The following is a 27,856-nucleotide window of genomic DNA, read 5'->3' as shown; positions in this document are numbered from 1 at the left end:
TGGACTTGTGACCTTGTTTTGGATTTTCTAATATTAGCACTTGTATCTTTTTGCTACTGCAGAAGTTGCTTCTTAGAATACTATTCTTAAATAGGATGCTAATCTGAAATCAAGCCAATATTAATAAAATATATACTCAAAAGTGACCTATTTTTGACTTTTGTGTTTTCACAGAACCATTCTCATGATCATTTACTAGATGCTAGTGAATCAAGAAAGCAGCAAGCTAATCAGCACAACTACCGTACCAGATACGCATTAGAAGAAACTGCGAGGCCTGCTGAAGATTTAGAAAACGGACACAGTTCCTCAGATGTAAGATTCTCAGTCATGAGACAATACTGTAGCTTCTGTTTCTATCTGTTAAAGCTCCTGCTTCAGCTGATTAAATGCTATTTCTAGCGGAAATTCAGGATATGTTTTCATTGTGGGTTTTCTTTCACTTCTTTAAAAATAGATGTTCAGTTAGGTTTTCACATATGCTGCTTTTGTGTCTTCAGTTTTGGCTTAAAACTAATTGGCAAAAAGATAGAAACGTTCATTTGTAAGGACGTTTTCCAAGGTAAATGTTTTTGATGTTAAATCTTACCTGTATTCATGAGCCTAATCGGTATGGGCAATATGTTTGAATTTGAATGGAGGTGATGGTAAATAGTGTTAATTTCAAGATGAAAGACTTGTACATAAAAAGGCTATAAATATGCCAAGTTTAAATGCACAGGTTTTTTGTCAACTACACAGCGTGTTAAGTCTGATAAAAGGAGACAAATGTTTAATAGAAGAAGTAAATTTGCTTCCTGAATGCAAAATGCAAACCTTAACCAACCCCCATATATTTATGTAACTTCATTATGTTCAGAGCTTTCATACGCACAATTTATAGAAAATTGTGTGTATAAAATATAAGACATTATATATGGTAGATACCTAACCTCTTACATAACTTTCTTTAAAACTGTATGGTTGGGGTTTTGTGCTAACAGAACTGTTTATGTGCCTAATCCATATTCTAAAATGCAAATTTTACTCTGCATAAGTTGGCAAAAAAAACTTGTAAACTTCCTCAAATCTTTCCTTTTCGTGCCCTTGTTAAAACTTCTTCCACATGCCTGTTGGGTATAAGACAATACCTCAGTTCAGTGTAGCTCTAAGCAACAAATTCTTAGTAAGAACCTGCAAGAACATCTGTATTTTTTTAATACTTGTGTTGTTAATTTTTATCCAATAACTAAAGAGCTTCTGCTCATTTTTCTGCAATGTATAAGCAAATTGCTTTCTACTGGAAAGCAATGAAGACAATTTAAAGAAGGAAACACTGAGAAAACTGAAAAATTGTTTGTCAAAATGAACTTATTTGTGCATAGAGTTATACTAGTTCAGTGCAAGCTGCTTTTGTGTTGTACTATCAGTATCTCAGACTTGTTGCAAAAAAAGGGTGACATTTGCTATGGTAAAGATGAGAGGTAAGGGTTTTGAATTTCTTTCCAGAGAAGTGTAACTAAGACATTAAATCTGGATTCTTCTATTCCTCCTGACAGTGTTAAATACATACTCATTTTTCAGTTGTTTATCAGTGTAGTATCTGTGTTGTCCTGTTTGGGCGCAAAGGTATTGCATACATGCAACTCATCACAAAAGGTCTCTTTATTACCTTTAAACCTAATAGGTTTGATTTTTGTCCCATATACTTTTTTAAGGCTTTAGAAAGTGTGAGGGAGTTAGCATTGAAAAAGACAGGTATAAATCATCCCGTTAATGCCAAAGTGCATTTTGACTCTGAACAGTTACTAAAAATGAAAGACTTTATAACTTTTTAGACTTTGTCTGTTCTCAATCTTTGTCTTAGATCAATTGTTTGATATGGTGTGTCATCACATAGGTCAATTACTTAGTATGGTGTTTGTATGGATTTAAAGGAATTACTAGTTTTCCACTGAAGTCTCAATATGTTCATACTCCAAGATAAATTCTCTGGAATTGTCGCTACTTTGCACCCCTTGTTCTGGGGCTGGGGGCTGGTGTAGTTTGGGGGTGGGGGAAGAAGAGAGGTTTTCTGTTTTGTGTGTGGTTTTTGTTGTTTTTTGTTTTGTTTCTTGTTTCTCTTTTCTTTTTGAAAATGAGTTGTTCCGGTATCTTGTACTTTCAGTGTCTATAAGAAACATCTAAGTTAATTTTCTGGAAGTACACTCTACTGGGTTTCAGGGTTACTGTCAAACTAATAGATGTTCTACACAGATTTTATAAGTTAGGTTTTTACTTTTTATTTAAAAATAATTTTGGTTTCAGAGACTGTATCAAAATGCTTTTGACTTCTTTAATTATTATAGTTATTTTAAAAAATAGGATAAATCATTATGTAGACAATGTATTAGCATTCTGATTTTCTAGAGGCTTCATTTGAGATGGGAGAGAAAGAGATGAGATGTGTGTACACACATACACAGGCTGATACAGCATGAAGTGATGAACAGGATTTTAGAGGAGAAGGGCATAAAGATGAAGTGACTTAAGGTCATGAGAGCTAAGATTTGCTGGGGCTTTTTCAGCTGTCAGAATCTGAAAACGGCTCATAAGACATGGAGAGTTGGTCATCTTTTCTAAATACACACAAGTCTGAGTATGTAGCTAAAGTGAAATGAGTAATAAAAGCATATTTAAGGCTTATCCTGATTTTCATTTGATAGTATGTTCACATTTTTTCAGTTACTATAAAGAAAGTTCTGGAAATAATTTTTTAAAAGATATGGTAACCTTTTTTTATGGAGATTGCAAAGCAGTCAGGATTCTATGGGCTGTGTGTTAAGAAATGTTGCTCTACACCATGCATCTGTCCAGATACAGATATTTTTCTATTTTGCTTTCATTTAAATAAGTCAACTAAATTTAATATGTGCAAACTAAAATGTTTTTCAACAGTGCAAAACTTCTCTGATATTGTATGTTAATAAYATATACAGAGAGCCCGGAAGACTGTTAGTCATATTGTCATGTATTATTATTTTTCTGAGGAAAATGCTACTTTTTTTTTTTCTTGTTAGGAAGGAGAAGTAGTTGTTGCCAGTGGTGGAACATCAGAAGATGATGAAAGAGCATGGCACAGTGATGGCAGCTCTAGGTAAGTAACAGTATATCTTACAGAAAAAAATCTTGCTTGAAAATTTTAAAGAACCTTATCTTCTGTGTAAACAATTAGTTAGGAATAGCAAACACTTGTGGACATTTAGAGGAACAGATGGCAAAGAACTTAAAACTTCCAGGATTTCCTTTTCAGTTGTATTATTAGTTAACTAAAACTTAGGAAATGTTTCATCCTTGTTTGCCAGCAGAAGTATTTCCTATTGGTTTTGCAGGGGAGTGGTTCTTTGCAGGCACATGCACATTTCAGGCATACAATAGCAAATTGCCGTGACTATCTGTCTGAGCTGTGCAAGTGCCTCTGCTGACTCTTTGGTTTGCAATTACAGAGCAAAGATTGAGACAGCTAACTCATCCTTAATGTCTTCTTAAAAGTAAAGAAATAAGGTGGATCAAGTGCTACCTGTTGGACCTTAGTAGGTTTTTTATCAACTTCTATTTAAAGGTCTTCAAAACCAGAAGTTCTGAGAACAGTATCCAGAATTAAAAATTTTCTTGAACTGACAAAGTGAACATTGGATTCATTTTCAGCGATGCCAGAAGCTGAGCTTCTTACAAAAACCTTGAAATGATTCAGTCTTAGTTTACTACTGCTTAAAACATAGTTTGAGTATGGGATTTTAGGCACTGCTTTTCAATTTCAAAATATTGTAGTTATCTAGACCATAACTAACAATCTTGCAATGGGCTATATTATATAAACCATGGCGCTGCAAATTGCTTTTTAACTTCTGTTTCTTAACTTTCTTTTTTCTGTGGCATTCCATCCCTAGTGACTATTCTAGTGATTATTCTGATTGGACAGCAGATGCAGGAATCAATCTGCAACCACCAAAGAAAATTCCTAAACTCAAAACAAAGAAAGCAGAAAGTAGTTCAGAGGATGAAGAAGGACCTGAAAAACAAAAGAAGCAAATTAAGAAAGAAAGGAAAAAAGGGAATGAGGAGAAAGACGGACCAACAACATCACCAAAGAAGAGGAAACCCAAAGAAAGAAAACAGAAGGTTAGATGTACTTTGGAGATCACTGGATGCTTATTTGTACTGTCATTAAAAGAATCAAATGACTGATTCAGTTATGTATACAACTTAATATTATCTAATTTGCAAACACATCTTGACTTTTACAAGTAATTAATGTTAATGATAATTACTACCTCTTGTAAGTCAAATGATGGATTGCTGTAATGATATCCTTTCTAAATTTGAGGTGTTTCACTTAACACTTTTAATATCCTTAACACCATATTATTTCAGACCAGAAACTTCCTTTCTACAGATACATTGAGTATTGATGTAATATGTGTCTATATCTTTTCAGCTGTGCTGAACATCTCCCCAGTTAATTCCAGTTTTAGGTTTGCACAGCCATATGGTTTCTTCTACTAATTCCATGGTGTATGCTGCTTGCACTGTGCTTATCATAACATCCAGAGGAATTTCACTTGATCAGGATTTTGTTGTTGTTTGATTGGCTTTTGCTTGTTTTCTAACGTAGTCACGTCATGCCTGTTTGGTGCACAGCGTGAAATTTTTCAGTGTCTTTTCTTATTCTCGGTGTTTTTTTATGAAGTAGATGTTAGACTCAGTAAGCTTGGTTTCTTCATTCTTCTTCATGGAGACCATATATGATATATTTGGTAGATGCTAATGGCTTTCATAAGCTTGTAGCTTCGATTTTTATATCATCTAAGGAAATCAACTGTATCATCTAAGCAACTAAATATCTTATTTATAAGATTAGGAGTTCTCACTGTTCCTTGTAATCACTATTTCAGCATTTTGTCCCACGTTAGAATGGAGAAGGTAGGCTGACAAAAAGAGCTGTTTTAAGATGCAGGTTGGCGTAGTATTGGCTAAAATGTGAATCTTTGCTAAGAAGTGCAGGGTGTTGGGTGGCAATCTTTACTCTTTGATTAGATCATTTTTGTTTATTGGGTGCAGTCATTGGTTGTAATGCTGTTACTAATAGTATCTTGTTATTTATATGGTCTGGAATCAGAAGAAGCTATTAGGTAGGGAAAAATGTGATTTATTTATTTATTTAATGAGTGAAGCCTCTAGTTTAGCCTTTACTATAATAGATAAGACTGGGTGACTGCCCAATATTTCCAAAGGCTGAACTGTGTGAAGGCTTAAATTCATTTTGATCCCAGTTATCTGGATGTAGGAGGTCTTTGATTCCAAAAATGTCTTGACTTAATGTATTACAGATTTTTAGAGATGACCTAGAGCGTTCTAGAATCAGAAGAAGATGCTAGGCTGGAGGGAATACCAGAAGATCATCTCTCTGTTGCCCTTCCCCTAGATAGGATTATGTCTACCTGTCTTTCCTGACAGGTGCTTGTCTTTGAAGTCTCCTGTGGTAGAGGTTCTGCCGCCTTCCTGGGAGGTTATTCAGAGAGCTCAGTGTCCTAATTGGTAGCAAGTTCTTCATGTTTACTGAACCTGAATCAAAATTAGGTCTTATCATTGAGGAACGAGGTCTCGAGAGTCTCTGTAGGCAGGCACACAGAATGGCAGGAATTAAGCAGTAGAGGCTGAACGTCATCCTTCTCTGTAAATGCATGGGCTGCCCAGATCTTGAGGAGTGCTTTACATTTCTAATTCCTCTCCACCAAAAATCAATTGAAAACAGGATATAAAAGGGAATAAGGACGGGAGAAGACCAAAGGATATAGGGATTTTTTTCTGCATGAAGGCAGACAAAASAGACTGACTTTCTTGCTTAGACGAGAGATTTTGGGATGGGAGGTATGATAAAAAGCTTTTATAAAACTGTGAATGGTTTAGAAATGAGTAAATACAGAATGATTTCTTCCCTTACTTTGTCACTATGAGGTATCCAATGACACTGAGACATCAAGCTCAGAAAAGAACCGCCACCCCAAAACAAACAAACAAAAAAACCCCAAACCACCTGAACATGGAATTAGGTTGTGGAACTAAATACTAATGGATGTTGTAGGGTTTCGGAAATGATTAGACAAATTCATTGGGGCTAGTCTCTTCCTGATTATTAAGTGCAATAGTCTGAGTTCAGGCTTGGTTTCAGGAGGGCATTAAACTGATGATTATCATGAAGTTCTGGAGAGGTTCTCTCTTGATACTTTTAAAGAAAGTATTTAAAAAGTCCCACAACAAGTTATACTGAATATGCCAGTTGGTAATGCAGATGTACCCATGCATGTTAAAGTAGCCAGCTTCTTATTTCACCCCAGGTCCTTTTCACCTGCTTTACCTCTGTTCATTAATCTTTCTGCTCATTTTGCAGGGCTTCTTAATTGAAAGCAGCTGTATAGTTGTAGTGTCTTGTGGGCCCCTGTAAGTTGGCCTGGCGAGTTGGCCTGTTAGTTTCCACAGTTTGGCATTGCTTTGTTATATTGTGTGGCCCTTCTAGTGTTGGAGCCCAACATATGGTATAGCTTGAGACCTGGACTAAGGAGAAACAGCTCTTTTTTTTTTTAGCCTGAAATGTGTAATTGCTTTGGTTAGATCCAGCCTGATGAAAAATGGTTTTTGGTCCTCGTAAGTTGTTTAATTATGTGCTGACTGTCATCTATGAGGAATGGGATTTGAGATGTACCTTTAACAAGGAGAAAGGATAAGAAGCTTAACTGTTCTGTGTGCCTGCTGAATTTTGTTTCTGAATGCAAAATTGTGTTTATAGGACTGTTTCAGTGCAAAAAAGGTTCAAATTCAAGTCTGCCATGCAGCTTTTAAGTTCAGATTTAGGAATTTTTCTTGCCTTCTTTTAAAGTCTTTGTGCAATTGGTTAAAGAGCATGGCATATTTCAGCTCTATCTTTTGAGGCATCAGATGTTGTTAATGGAGCCTTAGCAAATTCAGTCTTTGTGTGTTGCAAGAGGTTGTAAAAAAGAAAAAAAAACTTTTTAAAAGTTCTTCAGATAATTTAAAATATTTTTTGTTGTTTTGGTATTATTGAAAGCTGTTCTGTAAGACTTACCTTCACGTTAGCAATACTTTCCTTTTTACACTATATTTAAGAAATAGCAGTTGTTTTTAATAGAATACTTGTCAAAATGCAGCAGTTGCACAAATGATAGTTTTATTCATACTCATTTTTTCTGTGCATTTTCTTCAGAGGCTAGCTGTAGGAGTTTTGGCAGAAAATGGCTTAACACTAGAAGAATGGCTGCCTTCAGCATGGATTACAGATACTATTCCTCGTCGGTGCCCGTTTGTACCACAGATGGGGGATGAGGTATTGTGTTTTTTCCTCAATATTCTTGCTTCTTTTAGCATATTCTTGCCTTTTTTTAGCTTCATCCACACACTTGTTGCAGAGGTTTAATGCCATTTTTTTATCAGAATATTTTGAATTGCTTTTAAGACATCCTTTGATCACACCAATTTTGCTTTCATTTTAAACAGGAATTTTTCTCAGCACTTCCATTAGTCTTTCCCATACTTTAAAGGATTCTGCACACAGTATTGTACTTGGCTGTTTTTATTCCAATGCTGTTACAGTAACATTCCTTACTATGCTGTGTTACTTTCCTTATGACATGCTTATGCAAACTGTTAAGCATGAGATGCTTTATCTAGCGAAATTAGTCCTTTGTTTTAGGGGATCTTGTATGCTGAAGAATATGTAAGAAGTCTAATAAGAATCTAGGTGTTGTTTGAAAGACTTCTTTTTAGGACTTGAAGTAAAATCCTGGAATTAAACCTTTTATTTTTAGAAAAATTTGGAGGAATTGGTATTTTTAAAAACCTAATTTATTCTAAAGAGAAACTCTTTTCACTTAAATTTGTGACTTCAGAAAACTTCTGTTATTTTCTTGGCACAGAGAACCACAAGGTAAGTTTGTGTATATGCATTTTATACCAACTAGACGTGGTACAGAAGTCTCACAATACAGTAACAAGAGGGCACACACCAATCACTACTTTTTAATATATAAAATATGGACAGTACAGTGAATTTCATGAAGAAATAATATCAGATAGAAGACAATCTCGAAAAGCAGACTCTGTGAATATTTCCTAAATTCCCTCAGGTTAAAATAAAAGGAAATAGTTGTCTTATGCTGTAACGTGTAGTCTGTTGGCTCTTCAGGGAGCTGTGCATTTTTGAGGTACTAAGCAGAGTTCTTCTGTACCTCACATGCTCAGAATGCAGTTAGAGGAATACCTCGCTTGGTGACAAAGTCGAATAAAGGTGCACCCACTCCTGAGCTGCAGCTGTTTGTGAGTGGTGCCTTAGAAACTGTGTCAGGAGCAGTGGTTGCATGTGCAAGGAGCTTTGCTTTTGTTTTGACTGAGTCACTTCACTGATCCCGTTCACAGCATAGCTACACAAAAATTACATTGGCCTCACTAGTGAGGGAGGGCAGGAACATTTCAAGTCAGTGTTGCACCTGGCTAAAATGGTTGTGTAATTATACCCTCCAGTAAGCCTGTTTTGGAGACTGTGCTGTTCACAAGATAAAATCCAAATGAATATGTTTGGTCCCTGATACCATCTGGGTATTGTGAAGTAGCCAAGAATTTACCTGTACCATACTACCCAGGATCATATCCTTTAACATCTTAGTAAGATTAACTCCCAGATTTGGTTTGGCACCCGTTGAGTAGCTGTGCACCGTGTACAAGGAATATTTAAGTAAGCTGCAATCTTTTGCTGAAAAAAGCTTCATATTAGTAAACAGGAATTTTCCTGTCCTGTACCTAGAAAGTAGGCATGATTGCACCAGTCGAGTACATTTGTAATCAAGCTGCTTAGTCTAAAACCCCATCTCTGGTGACTTGCCCTTCCCAGATTTGTTTGAAATGCTATAAGCTATTCATCTCAAAAAAGCTACTTTTGAGATCCACAGAAGTAAAAGATATGCTTAATTAGAGGAATATGGTGAGAGAAGAGGTCTCATGTGGCCTTTGAACATTTTGTTGGAATGGTTAATATGTTCTGTAAGACTTGGGAGGAGAGAGATTTCAGACTTCTTCTCTTACAGCTGTACAATCAGTAGGGAAATGACAGTAGTCCTATATTTAGTTGTACACGTATGTAAGAATAACATACAGCCGCCCTTCTTCCCTTTCTGATTAGTGCAATTTGCAGACCTTTGTGTCCTGAGGAGCAGTGGAAACATACCAAAGAGATCAGACTGCCATTTGTCTGTGTGATTGTCCTAAGAGAGTAAACGTGCATTGTAATATTTTGCTGTTAACACAATAAAGAACACTTAGTCTGAGTACTACAGCAAATTTTGTAGAAGCAGGAATTTACCAGGATTAAAAATATAATTTCCTGGAAAGAAACACAGATTCTTTTTTCCCCAGGTATTCTTGTAATTAGTTGTTTTGAAGGAAGGTGCAGTGCTTGTAGCCACTTAAAAAATAAAACTATTTCACTTTTGTGAACAGTGGATTGAATTTAGGAAGAAATTTAGCAGGAACAGTCAGTAACTGTAGAAAGAATTGTAGCCCATGCAACTAACCTGTTGTTTTTGTTTTGTACTTGAAGATGTGTTTTTATGGGAAACAATTGTCACAATGTTGAAAACGTAATTTAAATTGATACTATTTTAGATCTGTCATTCAATAGCCTCTTTTCCTATCAGATTGTTAAAGCATATAGTAGATTCTCACAGTTTTCATGCTTTCTGTAACTACTGTGCTCTTTCTTCCTAGGAGGATATGGTGTGTGTCAAATACTCTGAAAAAGAAGGGTTTAAAAATTCTTGGAGTGTGAAGTGAAGCTGTAGAGTCCTTCTCCATTTAAAAAAAATTGCTATATGACATTAAGAAAGTTCTGTAACTATTAATGTAGAAAGTTGGCAGAGACTTTTTTTTGTAGAGTAAATGCATTGTATGGCAACAGGATGCTGGCAGTTTGACTCCTCAAAGTTTTGGTTAGCTAACTGTTATGTTTCACTCTTAGGTCTACTATTTCCGGCAAGGTCATGAGGCATATGTTGTGATGGCTAAGAAGAACAAAATATATAGTATTAACCCCAAAAAACAACCATGGCATAAAATGGAATTACGGGTATGACTATTTTGCATTTTGTTTGGTGTCTTGATATTTAAAAAAAAAAAAGTTTAGAAACTAACCGAAAGAAGATTCTTGATATCGATGTTCTTAATATTATGCTCATAATATTTTAAGATATATTTAAGAATGAAAAGTTAACTAACAGTCAAAGGAATTCAGAGTTTAAGCTGTGTGTTTTCTTCAATCTGATGAACAAGTATCAGTATTATGCTGTATTTGATTATTACTGTGGTTGTACCTCACAGCAAACTTTTTAAAATATGTCATGCTGGAAAACAATTTCTTGGTTTGAAAGAGTAAATTTTAGATACTTATTTTTGGCATGATCTGATAGAAGTCTAGTGTTTTTAGTACACTCATACTTTCRTGTTTCAGAGTAGTCTTAACTTCAGCAGTGCTACATAACATTTTGTTTATTTCAGGAGCAAGAGCTGATGAAAATAGTTGGTATTAAGTATGAAGTGGGTTTGCCAACTCTCTGCTGTCTTAAGCTAGCTTTTCTTGACCCAGATACGGGTAAACTGACTGGAGGATCATTCACCATGAAGTAAGGGAGGCACTATTATGTTCAAATGTAGAGATATTTTTGGATTTTTTTTTTTTAATTTAAAGATACCATTAATGATATGTCTTGAGTTTTTACTTTTGAAGTGTTGAATTCAAGTGTGTTAAATTGTTAATAAGATAATTATTAAATAATCTTTTCTGTATGCTTTTGCTACTTTATCACTTACTAGTCTTGTCCTCTGTTGTCATTAGGTACCACGATATGCCTGATGTCATAGATTTTCTAGTCTTGAGGCAGCAGTTTGATGATGCAAAACATAGGCGATGGAATATAGGTATGTGGTGAGTTTAAAAAAAAAAAACCTACGTATTTTCATGATAACTTATTAAAAAGTAGATTGTGGTAAATGAATCTGAAATATTATGCTGGAATTAGAGAAAAAGCTCTGCCCATATTTAGGTACGGAGTCTCTCTTTGCCTTTGAAGCTACAAGCAACCAAAGTATTGATGGTGATTTGTAAAAGAAATTGAGTACAAAGAAAATCTGTTATGTATTTGTAGGGAGGAATTAAGAATATATATTTTTTAAATATGGTGTTTACTGGCAACTGATGGTTTATTGTATTCTATATATTGCTTTTCTCTCTTGTTTAGTTTGAAGGGCCTTTTATGACTAGATCGCTGCTAGAAAAAATGTCTTTAATTTCTTCAGGCCTTTTCATTTGTGGAAATACAGAAACATCTCAACCATTTGAAATTTATGTTCATAAAGAGTTTGCATAAAGAATATGCCCTTCCCATCTCTTTTAGCTCATTTGAATTCCTTTCTCAGCTCCATATGGTTTAGCGTCATTGAAGTGTATATAATTATAATTCAGTACTGCATGATAGGGGCATATTGTTGGTTTGTTTTCTTTGCCTGTGCATAGTTATTTCAAAGTGGTGGATACTGGAGAATGTCTGTTGCAGGCGTGTCCTGCAGTCGGATCCATTTCCTAGTCATCTTTTCTGTGCTATGGGAAAGACCACCTTTTAACAATGAAATCTTACTAGGGGAAGTGAAAGCTTCATTATAACAAAATTATTCTCCAGTCTTTTTTTTTTTTTTTTTTTTTTTTTTTAGGAGATAAAAATTACATATGTTCTCATTTCTAAGAACAGCCTTAGATGGGCTTTTAAACTTAAAAGATTAAATAAGTATTATTGACTCTTCAGAGTTCAGGATAGTTAGTCACTGTTCCCCTAACACAGAAATCTGTGTTTGATACCATGTTTATAAACATATTGGCATTTTTAAGTCCTCTCTAGTATCTCAGTATATTCTGTGAAGTGACATGCTCTGCAAATGAAATATTGATAGTCTTCCATTTTAAACCAGATCTCAGTGTTAAACTTGCAGCGATTACTTTACAGGCTCAGTTTCTGCAGTTCTTCCATTTAGGAGCTGTGGCTAGCATCTAACAAAGCTGACTTGATAGCGTTTTGTTCGAAGTGTTAAGATAAAAAAAGATACAAAGCATCATGTAGGACAACAGAGGATTTCAGTGCAACATCATGTTGGTATATCTGATTATCTTACCAGTTGTTCCTAAGTAGGCATATCTTTCCACAAATACTCTGCCTCCTCGGCCTTTATTTGCTGTTTCCTTTTTGAAGGGTTGTCCTCTCTTGAGTTCACTGAAGCTAAGTAAACTGAATAAGTGGCTCAGCTGGATATTAAAAGCTCTTTTATATTATTTCTTATCAGATGTTTTTACCAGGAAAGATGGATTGATCACCTGTCCTTTGCAGATCATGATGTCCTTGCTTAACTCAGGATGCGTGCCTAAACAACATATGTATAAATTATATAATACCATATTAATAACTGCCATATCATCTCATATTTTTCATGATCTTGTCTGAAAAGAAACTTGGTTTTCAACTCTGTATAGAATGTGGTAATGATTCCAGGCTTGCAAATCTGTACAAATATACCTGATTCTCCTTTAAAGGTCATTTTAATTTAAAGATCTGTTGAGAGATGATCTTGGTCAGCATCTACTAAGACCTCACCATGCCTTGCTGTTTTTCTTGCTGTTTATGGATCTGTGGTGGTCTTCTCCTCTGCCCCCCACCCCATATTCATGCTTGTCCACAAGATCACTGCAGCAGTAGAAGGGTGACTGCCATACCTCATATGTGAACAGCCTAGCCAGAAGTCATGGTAGAAATCCAGGAAGTGCAGAGGGGCTTAATAGTGTCACCCTTCCTACTCTTAAGACTAGTAGGAGCACAGATAGCATCTCCTTTCTGGGCTGGTAAGCATACTTCCAGGAACTTGAAAGTGTGGAAAGAATCAGAGCTACACAGCGAAGTATCAAGAGCCAGAGCCTTTTATCAAGCCTTCAGTGTAAATGATGCAAGTTTCAGGCCACTGGTTTGTAACACTGACAGCTGCGTGTAAGAGCTCATTCTACAGTTCCACTTCTGGGTGGTGTGAATAGTGGTAAGATAGTCTCCTTTTGTGAGACCACATGAAATGCTGAAGTAGAGATGGCAAAGACACTGTTGTTAAAACCATTACAGCTCTTCCAGCAATCTTCTGAAGTGCTGCCATGTACACTGACACTTTGGCTATTTTAGTAGTGTATACTTATGTTGTTTGAACGAATTGTGTGCTGTTTTATCACGGTGTGGAGCACAATATGGAAATGTTTCTTGAAAGGAGATCATCCTTTCTATGTGGAAGTATATACTATACTATGAATGAAACTGTTCCTGTATATTGAACCACTTGAATATGAAATCCCCAGGATTTATCTGACCTGCCCAGGTCTTCTGAACTGTTATCATAGCTCTTCATCAACAATCTGATCATCTTTTCAAATCATCCAGTCACTAGTTTGTCTTCTCAGGGCTACTGTTGCCATCTTTTTTTATTCTGCTCTGATTTCTGCCGCTTAGCCTACAAATCAGTATTTTTATAGCTACTATTTGCACAGTCACTGGTAATTAAATACTGCTGACTACACTTTTCTTAGGTTATTAAAGCATTGATCTTTTAACCTTGTCCAACCTTGTCATATGTGGCTTGACTTCCATTATAGCTTATTGATAACAATCCTTGGTGATGGTTTTTTTTGTGGTATGTTTTTGTATTTGTATTTTTAAGAAAGAATGTTTGCTTAACTATGATATTTATATTTTTTTTAATATTAAAGAGCCCTATGATTTGCATGTATGAATGCTTTTAGAAAGAGCACACTTCTAAAGTTTGAGGAGTGATGGTATCTTATTTTTACTGAGATTCTACTTATTAAATATATTTGTTGTCTTATTGTGTGTAGTTTAACAAAAATACTAATACTTGGGCTAAAACCTATTCCACTAGGATTCCTGCAGCTTTTGTCTTAGACGGGTATGCATGCCTGTTTCTTATATAGCAGCTGCTTTAAGTTCAACCTATATTTTATATTTTCGTCAAGCTAACATCATCTTGTGATACTCAGTTTTGGAAAAAGATGCTAAATACCATTTTAATGAGAATTGCTGGTCCACATAGATGTGCTCTCCTGTGTCCCACAGGTGAGGTGATACAGAGGACACTGGAACAAGTGGTTCAAGAGAATGTTCTGTGAGCATTTTCAGCCACATTTCCTTCTGCTTAAGCATTCTATCCATAGGAACTCAGTGGCTCATGAGATATCTGAAGCAGCTGCCAGGATACTCTCCTTTAAGCAGTTTTGAACTGATTAATGTTCAGCCCCATGAAGGTGCTCATAATTGTACCTACACCCATCTTTGTAAAACTGATCACTAGGGAATGCTGTGATAGAAGACTTTCCTTAAGAGCTCTTAAAAATGGTTTCTTCCTTTAAAATAAGTAAAGCAAACCCTTATTTACATTTTCGATCTTCCATTTCAGATATTTCACATATGAAATACTTGGTTCTATTACATTCAGCACAATTTGGACTATTAATGAAAGCTTTGTATTCCTCCTAGAATTACTTGCAATCCATTAAATTAAAAAAAAAATTGTACAGAAAAGAAAGAGGAACATTTCTGAGAGTCTGTATAATTACTAATGCTTCGGGCATCTGCAGCAGGCATTTGGGCAGAATGTTTTTTTCCCTTCATGTGGATGTATAGAAATAGAACAAACATCGCAGCAGTTGAGAAAGTGTGCGTATATTCTTCAAATTCCATTAAAAAAAAAAAAGTGCAGTTCTTGAAATCTCAGATTTAAATTACATTTGTTCTTGGATTGAATGAATTGAATACTTAACTAAAAGATTGTTTCTAAATTCTGTGGCCTGTGTAATGGAAGATGTTAGAATGGATGACTGTTATTTTGGCAGGTAATTTTTTTTTCTTTCTAATGTGCTGCTCATCTTTTTTTCTCAGCTGTATGAATGCTTTTATGAAACTGTTTCAGATTATAGTAAATGATTGCTAGCCTTTTAAAAAAGCTTAAATAAATCCAATTCTTTTATTAGTCATATCACCTGTGTAGTAAAGGAAATGGACCTTTGAGTTAAATTAGGGAGTTGTTTATACAAGTAGATAAAAACACTTCTCAAACCCAAGAGGAGGAGCTCAGTAGCATGCAGAAGTATTCCCCATACTGTCACAGAAATGTCACAGAATGCATTATTTAAAGGTAGCATGTAGTGTTCAATACAAGTAGGTTTTAGTTTTAAAGGAGTTGCAGCATTGAAATGTCTTACTTTATATGCATTTAAGAAGTAAATTCATATATAAAGGTTATGTGGATAGATTTGCAAATCATCAATCATTTTTATGTTAATAATTAACTGTTCTGTTGTGGTTTAAAAACAGCCCCCAGAAAGAATTTACTAGTGTTATTTAAAAAGATCTGGTTATGAGTCATATATGCCTGTTGATGCGAGTGTTCCAAGGGATTTCTGTTTTCAAGGTCAATCCAAAGGTGTCTAAAAACTGCTTTTGCTGAGAGGAGTAAGGTGCCTTGTATTGATGAAATCATTTTGTGTTCTTACCTAGGTGATCGTTTCAGGTCAGTAATAGATGATGCTTGGTGGTTTGGAACAATTGAAAGCCAGGAACCTCTTCAGCCTGATTATCCTGATAGCTTGTTTCAGTGCTACAATGTCTGGTTAGCAAACTTATCTTCAATCTTTTATTTTAATTAGATACTTCATTTGAAATACTGATTGAAGTAACGTGCTTTCATTAAATTCAGTCATGCATCTCACTGTACTAGTTTATTATAAAACCTTGTAATATGTAAACATGTTATGTTACAATCATTAACTAATTACATTGTTTAAACATTATTAGTAGGTAATTTTAATGTGGTTATTTTTAAGCTGGGACAATGGGGATACCGAGAAGATGAGTCCTTGGGACATGGAGCTGATACCAAGTAATGGTATGGTACATAGTAATTTAATTTGCCTTAAGAGTGTATATAAAGAAGGAAAAAAATGTTATATGATGTCACCAAAATAATTGTATTTCTCTTGGCGGGGGAGGAGGAGGAATCCACAAATCATTTGTACTTGAAGATCATACTTAAATATGAATGAAAGTAAATGAACTGCCATCTTTCCTTGGAAAAAACAGGCATACACTTACTTTTTATAAGCGTGACTGTGTGTTGGAAATAAGCCAAAAATGCTACAAAGGTTATAATAGATGGTCTTTTTGTACGGTTAGAGAAGCTTGAAGATAAACCTGTGCCCCGAGTAAGCTTTGAGGAAGCTGAATGTTCTGAGACCTGTCAGCATGCCTGCAGACATTYAGCACATTGAAGATGCAACATACATCTATGGGATTGCTTGATAATAGTAGGATTTGCTCCCTGTCTGGTCCAGAACCTCTGGTGGATAGACATGCTGCAGAGTGGACGGCATGTCATGGGCACTGTTCACAGACGACTGACAGAATGTAGGAATGTAGTATTTCTTCTTTAAGCACTGAGGGATTTTTTTTCTTGAAGACTACTTTAAAAATCTAGTAAAAAATAGAGTAGAATCAGCATTTTTCCACGTTTCCTAGAAAACTTTGAAATTCTTTATTTTTGTAAGCTGTAGGCATGTTTCATTTCAACTTATTTCATTTCAGCCCTTCTTTTAATGGGTACCTCTTGACCATAAGGAAAGCACAGTAACGTAGAAGTTAATGTGTCTGAAGCAAGTAACTAAAATAGCCAGCTAACCAAATGGGAACCTGAATGTGTTGCTTATCAACAAATACTAACTTTTATTACACCTTCCTTTCAAAATGATTTTGATTAAAGAGGAGCACTTCGCGTCATACACTGAAAATCTGACTGTTATGTTTTGAATTACCAAAGATGGTAGGTCCTCAAGAATGCTATGGTGATCGCAGTTCAGTTTGCTTGCTCAGGAGCTTTGCTTTTAGCATTTGACATCACAAATCTGTAACAGGGTGGAATCATTACATAGTGGAGACTGCTTTTTGTCTACATTAAAGCTTTTATCTTAAGCTCTGTCTGAAAATCATCCACCACAAATCCTAGGCTGAGTTACGTTACCAAGAATTTGGGGGACTTTAAAAAAGAATTATGAAAAAGTGTCTGAGTTGTCTGAATGGCAGATCAAGTGTCTCAAAATAAATTCTAAGTAGATGTTTGGAAGGCTATGAATCTTGTAAATGAAGAACTTGTGCACCAAACTGCATTATGAGGATTAAAATTTAACATACAACAATACACAAAGTGTATTGGATGCACCCAAAATATTTTTGAACATATCAAGAGCTATGGATTTCTGTTGTTTAGTAGAATGATGTTATATATCTTTGTATTAATTTTTCTTAGTTGAATAGGTATATGTATTACACAAGATACAAGATGCTTTATTTAGTTTTCATGTTACATTCTAGCTGTATTTCCAGAAGAATTGGGAACAAGCGTTCCTTTAACAGATGATGAACGTAGAACGCTGCTCTACAAACCTCTGGATGGGGAGTGGGGTTCCAGGACCCGAGATGAAGAGTGCGACAGAATTATTGCAGGGATAAACCAGCTCATGACTCTAGGTAAATACTGGCTAATATTAGAAACATTCTTGCATTAAATTTTGCAGACTGTGCTGATGTATACTTTTGAATTCACCAAAATGAGTAACTGTTTATGCTGTGAAAAACATACCTTTGTCTCTTGATTAACTGAAACAAAATTTTTGCAGTGTGTATTTTTTTTTTTAATTTTTTATAGTGCAAGTACATTTAAAACTGAAATTTTCTCCTGTTTTCAAAGGTAACTGTTTTTTGATAGATAATTTGATGTATGCAAGGGGTTTGGTTTTTATATGCTAAAAACAGGTGCTTGATTTTTGAGTTTGGCTACCAGAATCACTTGGTTAGGGTTAAAATTCGTTAGGGTTAAAATTATCAGCCTTGTGGTGAACAAAACATTAGCTATATTACAAGCAGAAAGAAGAATGTTATGTACTTACCTACAGAATGAATACCTATGTGTAGATTTCTCCTTTATTAGCCTTTTTAATTCCCCTTTTTCCTTCCCCCAATCCCCTTACTTATATCTGAAAAAGAGAAGAGAGGCTCATTAAAAACAAAATATTGAGGATAAAGTAATTGATTAACTTATGAAAAGCCACTTGCTAATTCGTTGAGGAGCAATTACTCTTTATAGCCAACTTTTGAAAAAATAATTGTTAAAACATTTAACACAACTCAAACATTTACATGATCAAAGAGGGCTGTGTCAGAAGGAGATCTATTAGTGAAATATAGGCAGAATCACAGTGCTGTTGTATGTTCTTTGATAACTGTACAGTTCAACAGCAGTCTTAGGTTTTTGGGTAACGGTGGTCATTAGATACATGAATTGTCACAGATTACTTTTTKTTTTAACTGAATCTGAAGTACTTGAAGAAAGGTAAGACACTTAAGATTCAAAGAAAAAAACCYGAAACTCCCAATCTTCAAATATTTCTAATACCTAAATAACTCACATTATGATTTCTTTGGTGACAGGCTGCATAAGCAGCTTGCTTTTGCTTCTGAAAGAAAGGGAATATCTATACAATACATTAATCCACATTACAGAATTATACAAAAACATGTAAGGAAATGAGATTTTAATTGTTTTCAATGTGTATGCCATCTAGCAGTAATGGTTTTATATTTTGCATTATGTCATATGGTGTACTGTTTAGTTTGGGATTTAACTATAATATATGTGGTGCACATCTGCACAAAGTGCTAGTCGCTAGAACATGCGTAAGTAAACAGTTTTTAACAGAAGAGCAGTCTGTTTAGCAACAACATATCTTCTGTTTTTAAAGACTTGAGAGAGACTTTGAAGGTTTTTAATTGTTTTTGTATTATTGTATTTTCTGTTGGGGTATAAGATGTTAGAATGATGTGTCTAAGCACATGTGGTGCTTCTAATCATAAGAGGAGAAAAAATAATTTTGTAGATGTACAGACTTAAATTGCTCTACAGTCTTTTGGCATTATAGTGGATTGCCTTGGGAAGGCTGCTTTGTTTTTTGCTGGGGGCAGGAGGTAGTTTCTATTTTATTTTGTGTATTTTTTTTTTTTTCTCCTCACATCTTAATGAGATTGAAGTAGGGCTGTAACTTTATGATAAGAATTTAATGAATTGCTTTGTTTGAAATTGTGAGAGTAGCAATATAAAATCAAGTGAAATAAGTCCATCTTGTAAGTAACGGTATTGAATTGCATATCTTAATCTATATAATTTATTCATTTGAATCTACTTTAAAATGTGCATATTTTTTCCATGCACCTAGCATGTCTCTGAGGAGCATGGTGCTTCATGCGCAGCAGACTGGCTGGTTGCTACAGTAGTTACACTTACAGCATACACCTCAGCAAGCACTTTTATATGTAAAATACTACAAATAGTTTAGACTATGTAGAATTGTCACTGATTTTTGTTGGGTAATTGCTGCATGTTTCAAACATGAAGAAATACCACGTTGCAGGGGGAAAAAAAATCTTAAAACTGCTAAAGGACTGGTTTTGTATACATAACTGATTTTTCTTTTCTATCTAGATATTGCTTCTGCATTTGTGGCGCCTGTGGATCTTCAGGCTTACCCAATGTATTGCACTGTTGTGGCATATCCCACAGATCTCAGTACCATTAAACAAAGACTGGAAAGCAGATTTTACAGGTTAGATCCAAGTCTCAGTTACTACTGTGAAATGCTGTCAACCATATTTTYGATAGGTGTTTCTCTTGTAATACCTGACTAGGAGATGGGTACAGGTGTGCTCTTTCCATTTGTCTCACCTACCCTTGATCTAGGTTTCTGTTTTATAAAACGTAAGGGACTGAAAATCTCTTCCGCAAAATGTGTTTTAGAATAACGTGGTACAAAGTTTTGACCTTTTCCAAAACTGTGTTTCCAATCACTGTTTTGGGGAGGGGTTTTTTGTTTTTTTTGGTAGTAAATATTATCCAGGTTGAAGCATGTTCCTTTAAAATATTGTTTTCTTTTGATTCTTGGAAAAATTCTAACTGAAAACTATTCTCCCTCTAATATTTGCATTGAGTACATATGGATAGCATGTTGCTTTGGGCAAATTTGAAAGTTGATTTGTATACTAATAAGTGAAGATAGCATCCTAAAACAAAATTACTTCTTCAATTTCAAAAAGCCTTGGCTTTTATACATTCTAAGGCCATAGTGCCCATGTATTGTTCCATGTTAGTTCTGTGATATGAGATAATCCAGGTTTAGCTTTCATAATGTACTGCTTTGTAATCAGAGGTGGCAAGGAATTTTTAATCACTCTTTTATTTCTTTGGTCGAAAGTGTAAGCAGTTATTTTTGATAATTAGCATACCTTCTTTAGTAAACCAGTTTTTACTAGTTTGTAGTATTGCCAAAGCCTGGTAAGTAATAGGAGTATTGTATTCTGCCATGTATTCTGCTTTCCAGTAAAAACTTTTTCTTTACGTTCTGCAGGAGGGACTGTTCATACCACATGTGATGTCTTTGGTAGCTTTTCATGAGGCTTGTCTTAGATCATATTCTTCCTTATGAAACAGGAGACTTAGCATACCTCTATGTAAATAAAAACAAAACGAAGCAAGCAAACAAACAACAAATATCATCCTTTCCCCATCATTTCTGGCATATTGTAGAACTGAATGTTGGACCCATGAGCACAATTAAATTGCATCTAAGTGCTTATGGTATATTAAACATGTTAAATGGTTCCCCGCTTCACTCTACACTTTAAAAACAAATTGTGCATTTCCTTTCTTTTGTTGCGTTTTGCTAGTATAAAAGTGGAAGACTTTGTAGCTTCTGTGCTGTTTGAGATTTTCTAGGAAATAATGTCATTTTTTTTATTGCATCTTTTTAGATTCTAGTTTAATTTTTTCACCTATTTTTTATTTGTATGTGCCACTTTTTTCATAACTGTTGTTGCTATTCTGTAGTTAGGTCATTAAATCAGAGCTATGTAAAGGGTGATGGAGAATTCTGATCAGTGTCCAGCTTTTAGAGAAAAATGTATAATTTTAGTACATTTTTTAGTACTATATTTCAATCCTTAGCTGTGACTTAAGAGGTGATTTATGCTGAGTTATGAATATAATAAAGGGATAATAAAAGCTAAAGACTGCCAGCTGAATTTTTCCAAGGAGCATAAGCTGTATATTTTTAAAGCCATTTACATATTTATCACAGGACATACATGAGAGCAGGAAGCCTGAGGAAGCTGCCTGCTGCTGGTCATGTAGGGCCACTTAGATAAGAGTATGTTTTCTGATTTAATGTAGAAAGATGATGAATGGGACAGTGCATTAGAGGAATCATGTAAGACTTTTTCTCCAGTTTCATACGCATTGTTAAAAATGTAGTCTGTTTGATACTGTTTTTTTCCCCTCTCTTCTCTCTTTTCATACACAGGCGACTTTCTTCATTAATGTGGGAAGTCCGATATATAGAACATAATACTCGCACATTTAATGAACCAGGAAGTCCTATTGTCAAATCTGCCAAGTTTGTCACGGATCTTCTGCTACATTTCATAAAGTGAGTTGCTTAGTAGCTCTGATAGTTTTCCTGTTTCTTACCAAGATATTTAGCTTTTTGTAATCTGAATTTTAAAACAAGGTAGTTCTACAACTAGAATAAGTCTGTTGTCTGCTGTTGGGACAGAAATGAATAAAGTTTGTGTTGACAAAAGAAGAGCATGTGAATTTGCAAAATATGATAAAATTTGTACTGAAGTTGATAAAATGCAGGCTATAATTTTTTAAAGTTTAAAAAGCAAAGCATTTAATAATGAAAAATAAGGTGGATTTTACAGTTTTAAAATGGAATTCTGCCGTAAGCTTCTAAAGAAGTTTTTTTCAATGAGTATAAAAAGTATGAAGAAGTCATCTGAAGCAGAAATGTACCAACTAAAAGGACATGTTTTATAGTGGATTGACAGAAATTTTTTTTACTTCAAATGTCTTTTACTTCAAATGATGGAAATGGGTTTGAGTATTTTTATGCAATGATATGTATGTTTGTAGGTACTTTAGGAGTCTAATTTTAACTTTTAATACTGCATATATTAATATTATTATGGTAATTGAATTCTAAAGTCTTTATAACTGTTATAACCTGATTGAAAATGGTGTTTAACATGCAAAATGAAAAATCAGGAGGCTTTGTAGTTGACAGAGAAAAGGGAAAGATATTGCAACACTTTTATAGTTTTTATAAAAACTATAGCATTCTTACAGAAAACCTTTTTGTTTAAAAATCTCCCATTCCCCCAACCTAGAAGGACTGCTTTTGGAAAGCAGGTCTCAATTTAGAAGTAATGTTTTCATGTAAAGAGATTAAAAGACTCCTCTCTTTCAAATGTTTTTCTGTTCTTGTTAAAAGAAAAATGAAGTCAATGAGGAATGTTTCGGAGCTCTCACGCTCCACTGACGTCTCCAGACCTGAAATTTGTGAGAGCTTACGGAGTGTGTCCACTGTGTGGATTTTCTTGTGTACAGTGAATGCTGCTGTTCCCACCTGGAAAAATGAAAAGATGTCTCTTTTTTTTTTTTTAACAAAAATCATGTGACTTTTTTTGTACTGAAATTAACATATTAAAACAGAGTTACTCAGTGTAACATGGGATATTGATTCTGGTTTTTTTAATTTTGTGTTTTCTTATAAAACATAGGTATTATATTTTAAATGATAACTAAAGCCATACATATTTATTTGAAAACAAGATTTTTGTTCCTTACATAAATCTTTGACATCATATATGCTTTTTGTTTCTGATACTAGCTGGAAGGGAAATACTGGAAAATACTTAGAAATGCTTCAGATGCTAAAAGTTTTATTGAAACACATCTTTAGGAATAGGTACATATTTAAAGAGCTTCCGTATTCCTAATTTTGTTCTTTAACATCTTTGGTCCTGTGTGGCTTTTTTCAATTAATTAAACAGCTCAGGGTTTTTCAGACTGTGTTTTTAATTGATGTTGCTGAATTAGTGCAACAGATGTATATTATTTAATAATGACCTAACACCACTTTAGCTTGTGCCTATTAATATACTCATTTAAGTGAACCAGTGATGCATATAAAGCCTAGATTTCCAGAGATTTTTAGGGATCTAACTTTAGTAAAAACCCCTGCAAGCTGATTCTGTGGTTCTAGCGAGACTAAAATACCTAAATGCTTCTGACAGTCAGTGGGTTAGTCTCTAAGTTACTTAAGCCCTTTAAAAGCAGAAAATCCTGTGATTTGTTGTTGTTATTTCCCCCTCTCCTCCTTTCCCATCATATTTATTAGCATGTATTACAGATTAGTATTCCAGTGCAAAGTTGCCTAGTGTTTATTTTTTATTTTTATTTTTTTTTGGTGGTGGCTTGAATTGCTACATAGTAAAAAACCTTTGGGTTTTCTTTTTGTTTACTGTTACTGAGTTTGTAGAAGTTAGACATGTTATACAAGAATCAAAACTAGATGTATGTTTTGTTGAATTAGATTATGCAGGTCTGTAAACAATGGCAGTCGGAGTCCTTCGAAAAGCAACATTTATTTGTCTAACTTCTTGTGTTGTGGATGATAATACATTACAGTGGATTTAATGTAGTGGTGTAGCATTCTTAAAGCAAGAACCCAAAAGCCTTTTATGTGGTATAGTATTAGATTTTTCTAGTGCTGATAAAATCCATAGTTTCATTTTAAAACATTGTCACTGTTAAATGGTCTATATTGTAGGAAGTTCAGATAATATAATACAGCTTTTTGAACAGATTAGCTTTTCTTATTACTGTGTTGCTTTTAGTATTCCTATGGCAGTAATCACTCTATTTGKGAATGATTTCATAAATATTTGCCCTTTCCTAGTCAAAATATAGGTGATCCTGTAGAGGGAGATGAAAAATAAATGTTAACGTGTGTATTTCTTGTTACACAGAGACCAGAGTTGCTATGATATAATTCCATTATACAATGCAATGAAGAAGAAAGTGTTGTCTGACTCTGATGAGGTAAGTGGTTGTGTCTTAGACATTGGCATTGCTAGACTGGAGAAATGGGGCTGATGTCGGTGTCCCACTTGATACAAAAGTACTGTGTTCAGTCACTGTAAGGGAGTAGGAAGTACTTTTCATCATCAGTTTCTTCTTGTCAGCCAGGAAACAGGTAAAAATCCAGCTTCCTCTCCTGTAGAGCAGAGAGCTTAAGCGCTTTATTGGAGAAGTTAGGTGGTTCTTTAGACTTTTGAGAGGTTTTCGGAACTGACAATCATATGAAATGCTTTCCAAAGCACAGGGATGTAATTGCAAAGACTCAAATTATAAGTGAAGTTTTAAAAGGCTCAGCTTCTCATGTGTGTTTATATTTTTTTAACCTTTTTATGCGACTCATTATCTTGCTCAAAGGAAGAAGAGAAAGATACAAATGTGCCAGGGACTTCTACTAGAAAAAGAAAGGTAAGATCATGTGATTTTTTGGTTTTGCTTGTTTGTTTAATGATTTATACCTCTGTAAATAGTTTGAAATGCATTTGTAAAGAAAAGGATGTAAAACTGAAAATGTTTTATAATCATATAGTTTCAGCTTTTGGAAAGTGTTGAATTTCTAGTGACTGAAGTATTGTTCTAATGAGCTATGGAATGTAAAAGTATTTCTATCTGTGCTGTTGCATATTACTAGTTTAATTAGAATTTATATCCTGCAGTGTACTTTTTTCTTTTCATTTTGTCAAAACAGCTAGGTTTATATATACCAGACAATATTGTCATTTCAGGATCATCAGCCGAAACGGCGGCTACGTAATAGAGCCCAGTCATATGACATTCAGTCATGGAAGAAGCAATGCCAGGAGTTGTTGAATCTCATTTTTCAGTGTGAAGACTCTGAACCATTTCGACAACCAGTGGATCTCCTTGAATATCCAGTGAGTGTTTTAGAATAGGAAGACTAGTTATAATCTCATTTTTACTTTTGCAAACTCTGACCATTTTTCCAACTCTTCAAATTGAAACTTCAGGCAGCTCTAAYGACAATTTTGTTATCAGTTGGCTTGGTCGTCACCTGCTAATATTATTTATTGTCTTCTTTTTTAAGTAATTTCACAATAAACTGTACTTGTCTGTTCTCTTAAATATCTTAATTGCAGAATGGTTTATATTTAGGGATGTCTTTGTTCTTGAGTAAATTACAACTTGTGTAATGAAGATGCACTTTCTCTTTCTGGGTGCAAAGCAGTCATATCTGAAGCAAATATAATACTTGGTTGTTGCTTGTGACAAATGTTGTCATGGCACATTTTTGTGTTTTTCATTTAAGAAGTAGAACATAAAATTTTCATAACAGTCATCTGGGCTGCTGGGGAAAAAATACATGTTTTTTTTTTTTTCTCATGAGTTTCAGCTCACTGAAGAATTGTAGTGAAACATTAACTGAAATAGCAATGATTTATCCAAATTTCACTTTCTACCTGGGTGATTTCAGTGGAATTCAGAGAGCTATGAGAAGCCATTTGTAACTACAGAATATTTTAACACAAAAGTCTTATTGCCTTGGATCTGTTTTAGCCTTYTATGCTAGTTTTACTTTCAATAACAAAGCAAAGTTTTAGCATGCTTTCCTTCCAGTGTATCTTAAGTTTTTATTTAAAATATCATTCCAAGGTGATTAACTGAGGGGAAAGTCAACTGATTGAAAGGAAATGCTTTTGGGAGGAAGTCACTGTTTGGTCTGTCTTGCCACCTCTTTAGCCATTGGATATCATAATTTTTGAAGTAACCTAAAGGTACTACCTCAGCCAACTACAATAGCCCCTTGTGTTTCAGGTGCTACAATGAGCTGATAGAAAACACCTTATTACCGTCAGGGATGAAACACTCTGCTTCCTAGTGTTCACAACCCTTTTTCACATTCAGAGGCACTGACTCACACATGCAGGTGCCACTTGTTCTGATGGATTAAGTTAACCTTTTGTCAAATGGATGTTTGAGCTTTTTGTCATATGGATGTTCCTCTCTTTCTTCAGTAGTCTAGAAAAAAGCTCTATCATTGATTTGAAGAGGGGGCCTAATTAAGCCTGCAGACTTTTCATTTGTTTCAGTATTGCTTTCCTAAATTGCCAAGTCTCCATTTAGGAGACCACTCAGGTTTCAGCAGAGATGCACTAAGACTGGCATCAAGTTCAAAAGACTGTTCAAACTTCCTTTTTTAAAGCTACTATATATTAGGCTTAGTACTAAGTTTGAGTTGTTAAACCATCCAGAGAGCTTTTCATTGCATTTTTATATCCCAGTTATCTTCATCATGGTATGTCAGTAGTTTAGCAACCAGAAAACTTTGAGCCCTGTATTTTCAGTAAATCTGTTTACAAAATTGATTAGATCTTGTATCAGTTAACTTTTAAACTGGCACCTTTTAAGTATGTCTACCAGAAGTTACATTATGTAGGACTGGAAAGAAGCAAATTGTCTTTAGTGGTCTTCCACACCTACTTGAAGAGGATAGTTTGGTTTAAACCAAAATTTACCAAATATATTTTAACAGAAAAGATACATTCAAACTTGAAAAAAATTGTAATAGGTTGCTTTGCTATTTTGTAACAGGATTATAGAGATATTATTGACACACCAATGGATTTTGCTACTGTTAGAGAAACGTTGGAAGCCGGCAACTATGAGTCACCGATGGAGTTATGTAAAGATGTGCGACTTATTTTCAGCAATTCCAAAGCCTACACGCCAAGTAAAAGGTCAAGGGTAAGATTTAATTTTTGTGATTTCTGCTTGAAAGAAAACTTATTTGAAAAATACAAGACAGAAAAACAGAGAAATGGTATAATTGATTACTTTAAAAACAAATTTGATTATTTCTGATCTTCAAACATGAATGTTTTTGAGAAAGTAGGGTAGCTTTGTATTTTAAAGAAACGTCTAACATGTTTAAATGTCTAAAGTTCTGATGCTCTGCAAGTACAGTTTTAAAATAAATATGAAAGTGGATCTAGAGGGAGAACTACACTGAAGGATTGATCTGTAGAAATGTGATTGTATGTACAATAGTGACATTTCACTGATAGAGACTAGATTTTCAAAACACAAAACTCGTATCCAGCACCAAACTCCTCCACTTCTGAAGCTGCACAAAACCGAAATACCTAAGTCTATTTAAGATAGACTAGGAGTGGACAGTGAAGTTCTGTGCTGTTCACTGATTCACGAGGTTGTAAAGAAGCGCTTAGGATTTCTGAGAAATAGAACTGTTTATGTAGAATATGAGCATACAAAGCTGCTGTTAATGAGCTGATACTGAAAGGCCTTGCCAGTGGTACAGTTACTAACATTTTCTCTTAAATTGACTTGTAGGTTGCAGAACCTGGTGGAAGTGAAAGCTGCAAATGTATATACTTTATTTGTGGTCAAGGCTTCTGTGTAGCAGTAAAAGGCCTTTCTTCTGATACTGTGGTTTAGGTGTTAGACTAAAATTCACTTGGCCTTTAATGTTTGACTATTCTAAATGGCAAATAGATCATCAGGACTTCATTGTTAAAAGGCAGGGACTGATTCCTTAGTAGAGGAATTTAGCAAGGAAGACTGGTCAGCGATTGGTCTGATTTCAGTGAGTAACAGGCAATACCACTCAGTGTTTGGACTGCCTAAGAATCAGTCTCCTGTCCTTTGGCCAGCATCAAAGGGCAGGGCTTTGGGGGTAATTTGGATT

General features: G+C 34.8%; 1 protein-coding gene across 10 annotated transcripts in view; it reads left to right on the top strand.

Annotated features, from left to right (window-relative positions):
* The window catches only part of PHIP (pleckstrin homology domain interacting protein), an 86,247-nt gene that overhangs the window by 47,133 nt on the left and 11,258 nt on the right, over positions 1-27,856 (top strand). For 9 of the 10 annotated variants that reach the window (XM_026086209.1, XM_026086207.1, XM_026086206.1 and 6 more), the window contains 16 exons: positions 175-315; positions 3,039-3,115; positions 3,909-4,140; positions 7,241-7,360; positions 10,043-10,150; positions 10,579-10,703; positions 10,916-10,998; positions 15,672-15,783; positions 15,998-16,059; positions 17,538-17,693; positions 19,702-19,822; positions 21,572-21,697; positions 24,084-24,156; positions 24,550-24,600; positions 24,900-25,067; positions 26,743-26,895. In XM_026086209.1, coding sequence (XP_025941994.1) covers positions 175-315; positions 3,039-3,115; positions 3,909-4,140; positions 7,241-7,360; positions 10,043-10,150; positions 10,579-10,703; positions 10,916-10,998; positions 15,672-15,783; positions 15,998-16,059; positions 17,538-17,693; positions 19,702-19,822; positions 21,572-21,697; positions 24,084-24,156; positions 24,550-24,600; positions 24,900-25,067; positions 26,743-26,895 — 1,908 coding nt within the window. The remainder of the gene's footprint in view (positions 1-174; positions 316-3,038; positions 3,116-3,908; positions 4,141-7,240; positions 7,361-10,042; positions 10,151-10,578; positions 10,704-10,915; positions 10,999-15,671; positions 15,784-15,997; positions 16,060-17,537; positions 17,694-19,701; positions 19,823-21,571; positions 21,698-24,083; positions 24,157-24,549; positions 24,601-24,899; positions 25,068-26,742; positions 26,896-27,856) is intronic. The other variant, XM_026086208.1, reaches the window with a different exon arrangement.

The sequence above is a fragment of the Apteryx rowi genome, unplaced genomic scaffold, assembly GCF_003343035.1.
Source record: "Apteryx rowi isolate R43461 unplaced genomic scaffold, aptRow1 scaffold_686, whole genome shotgun sequence".
In the NCBI taxonomy this organism is placed as follows: domain Eukaryota; kingdom Metazoa; phylum Chordata; class Aves; order Apterygiformes; family Apterygidae; genus Apteryx; species Apteryx rowi.
The sequence above is the reverse complement of the archived record's forward strand: the minus strand, read 5'-3'. Positions and strand labels throughout refer to the sequence as shown.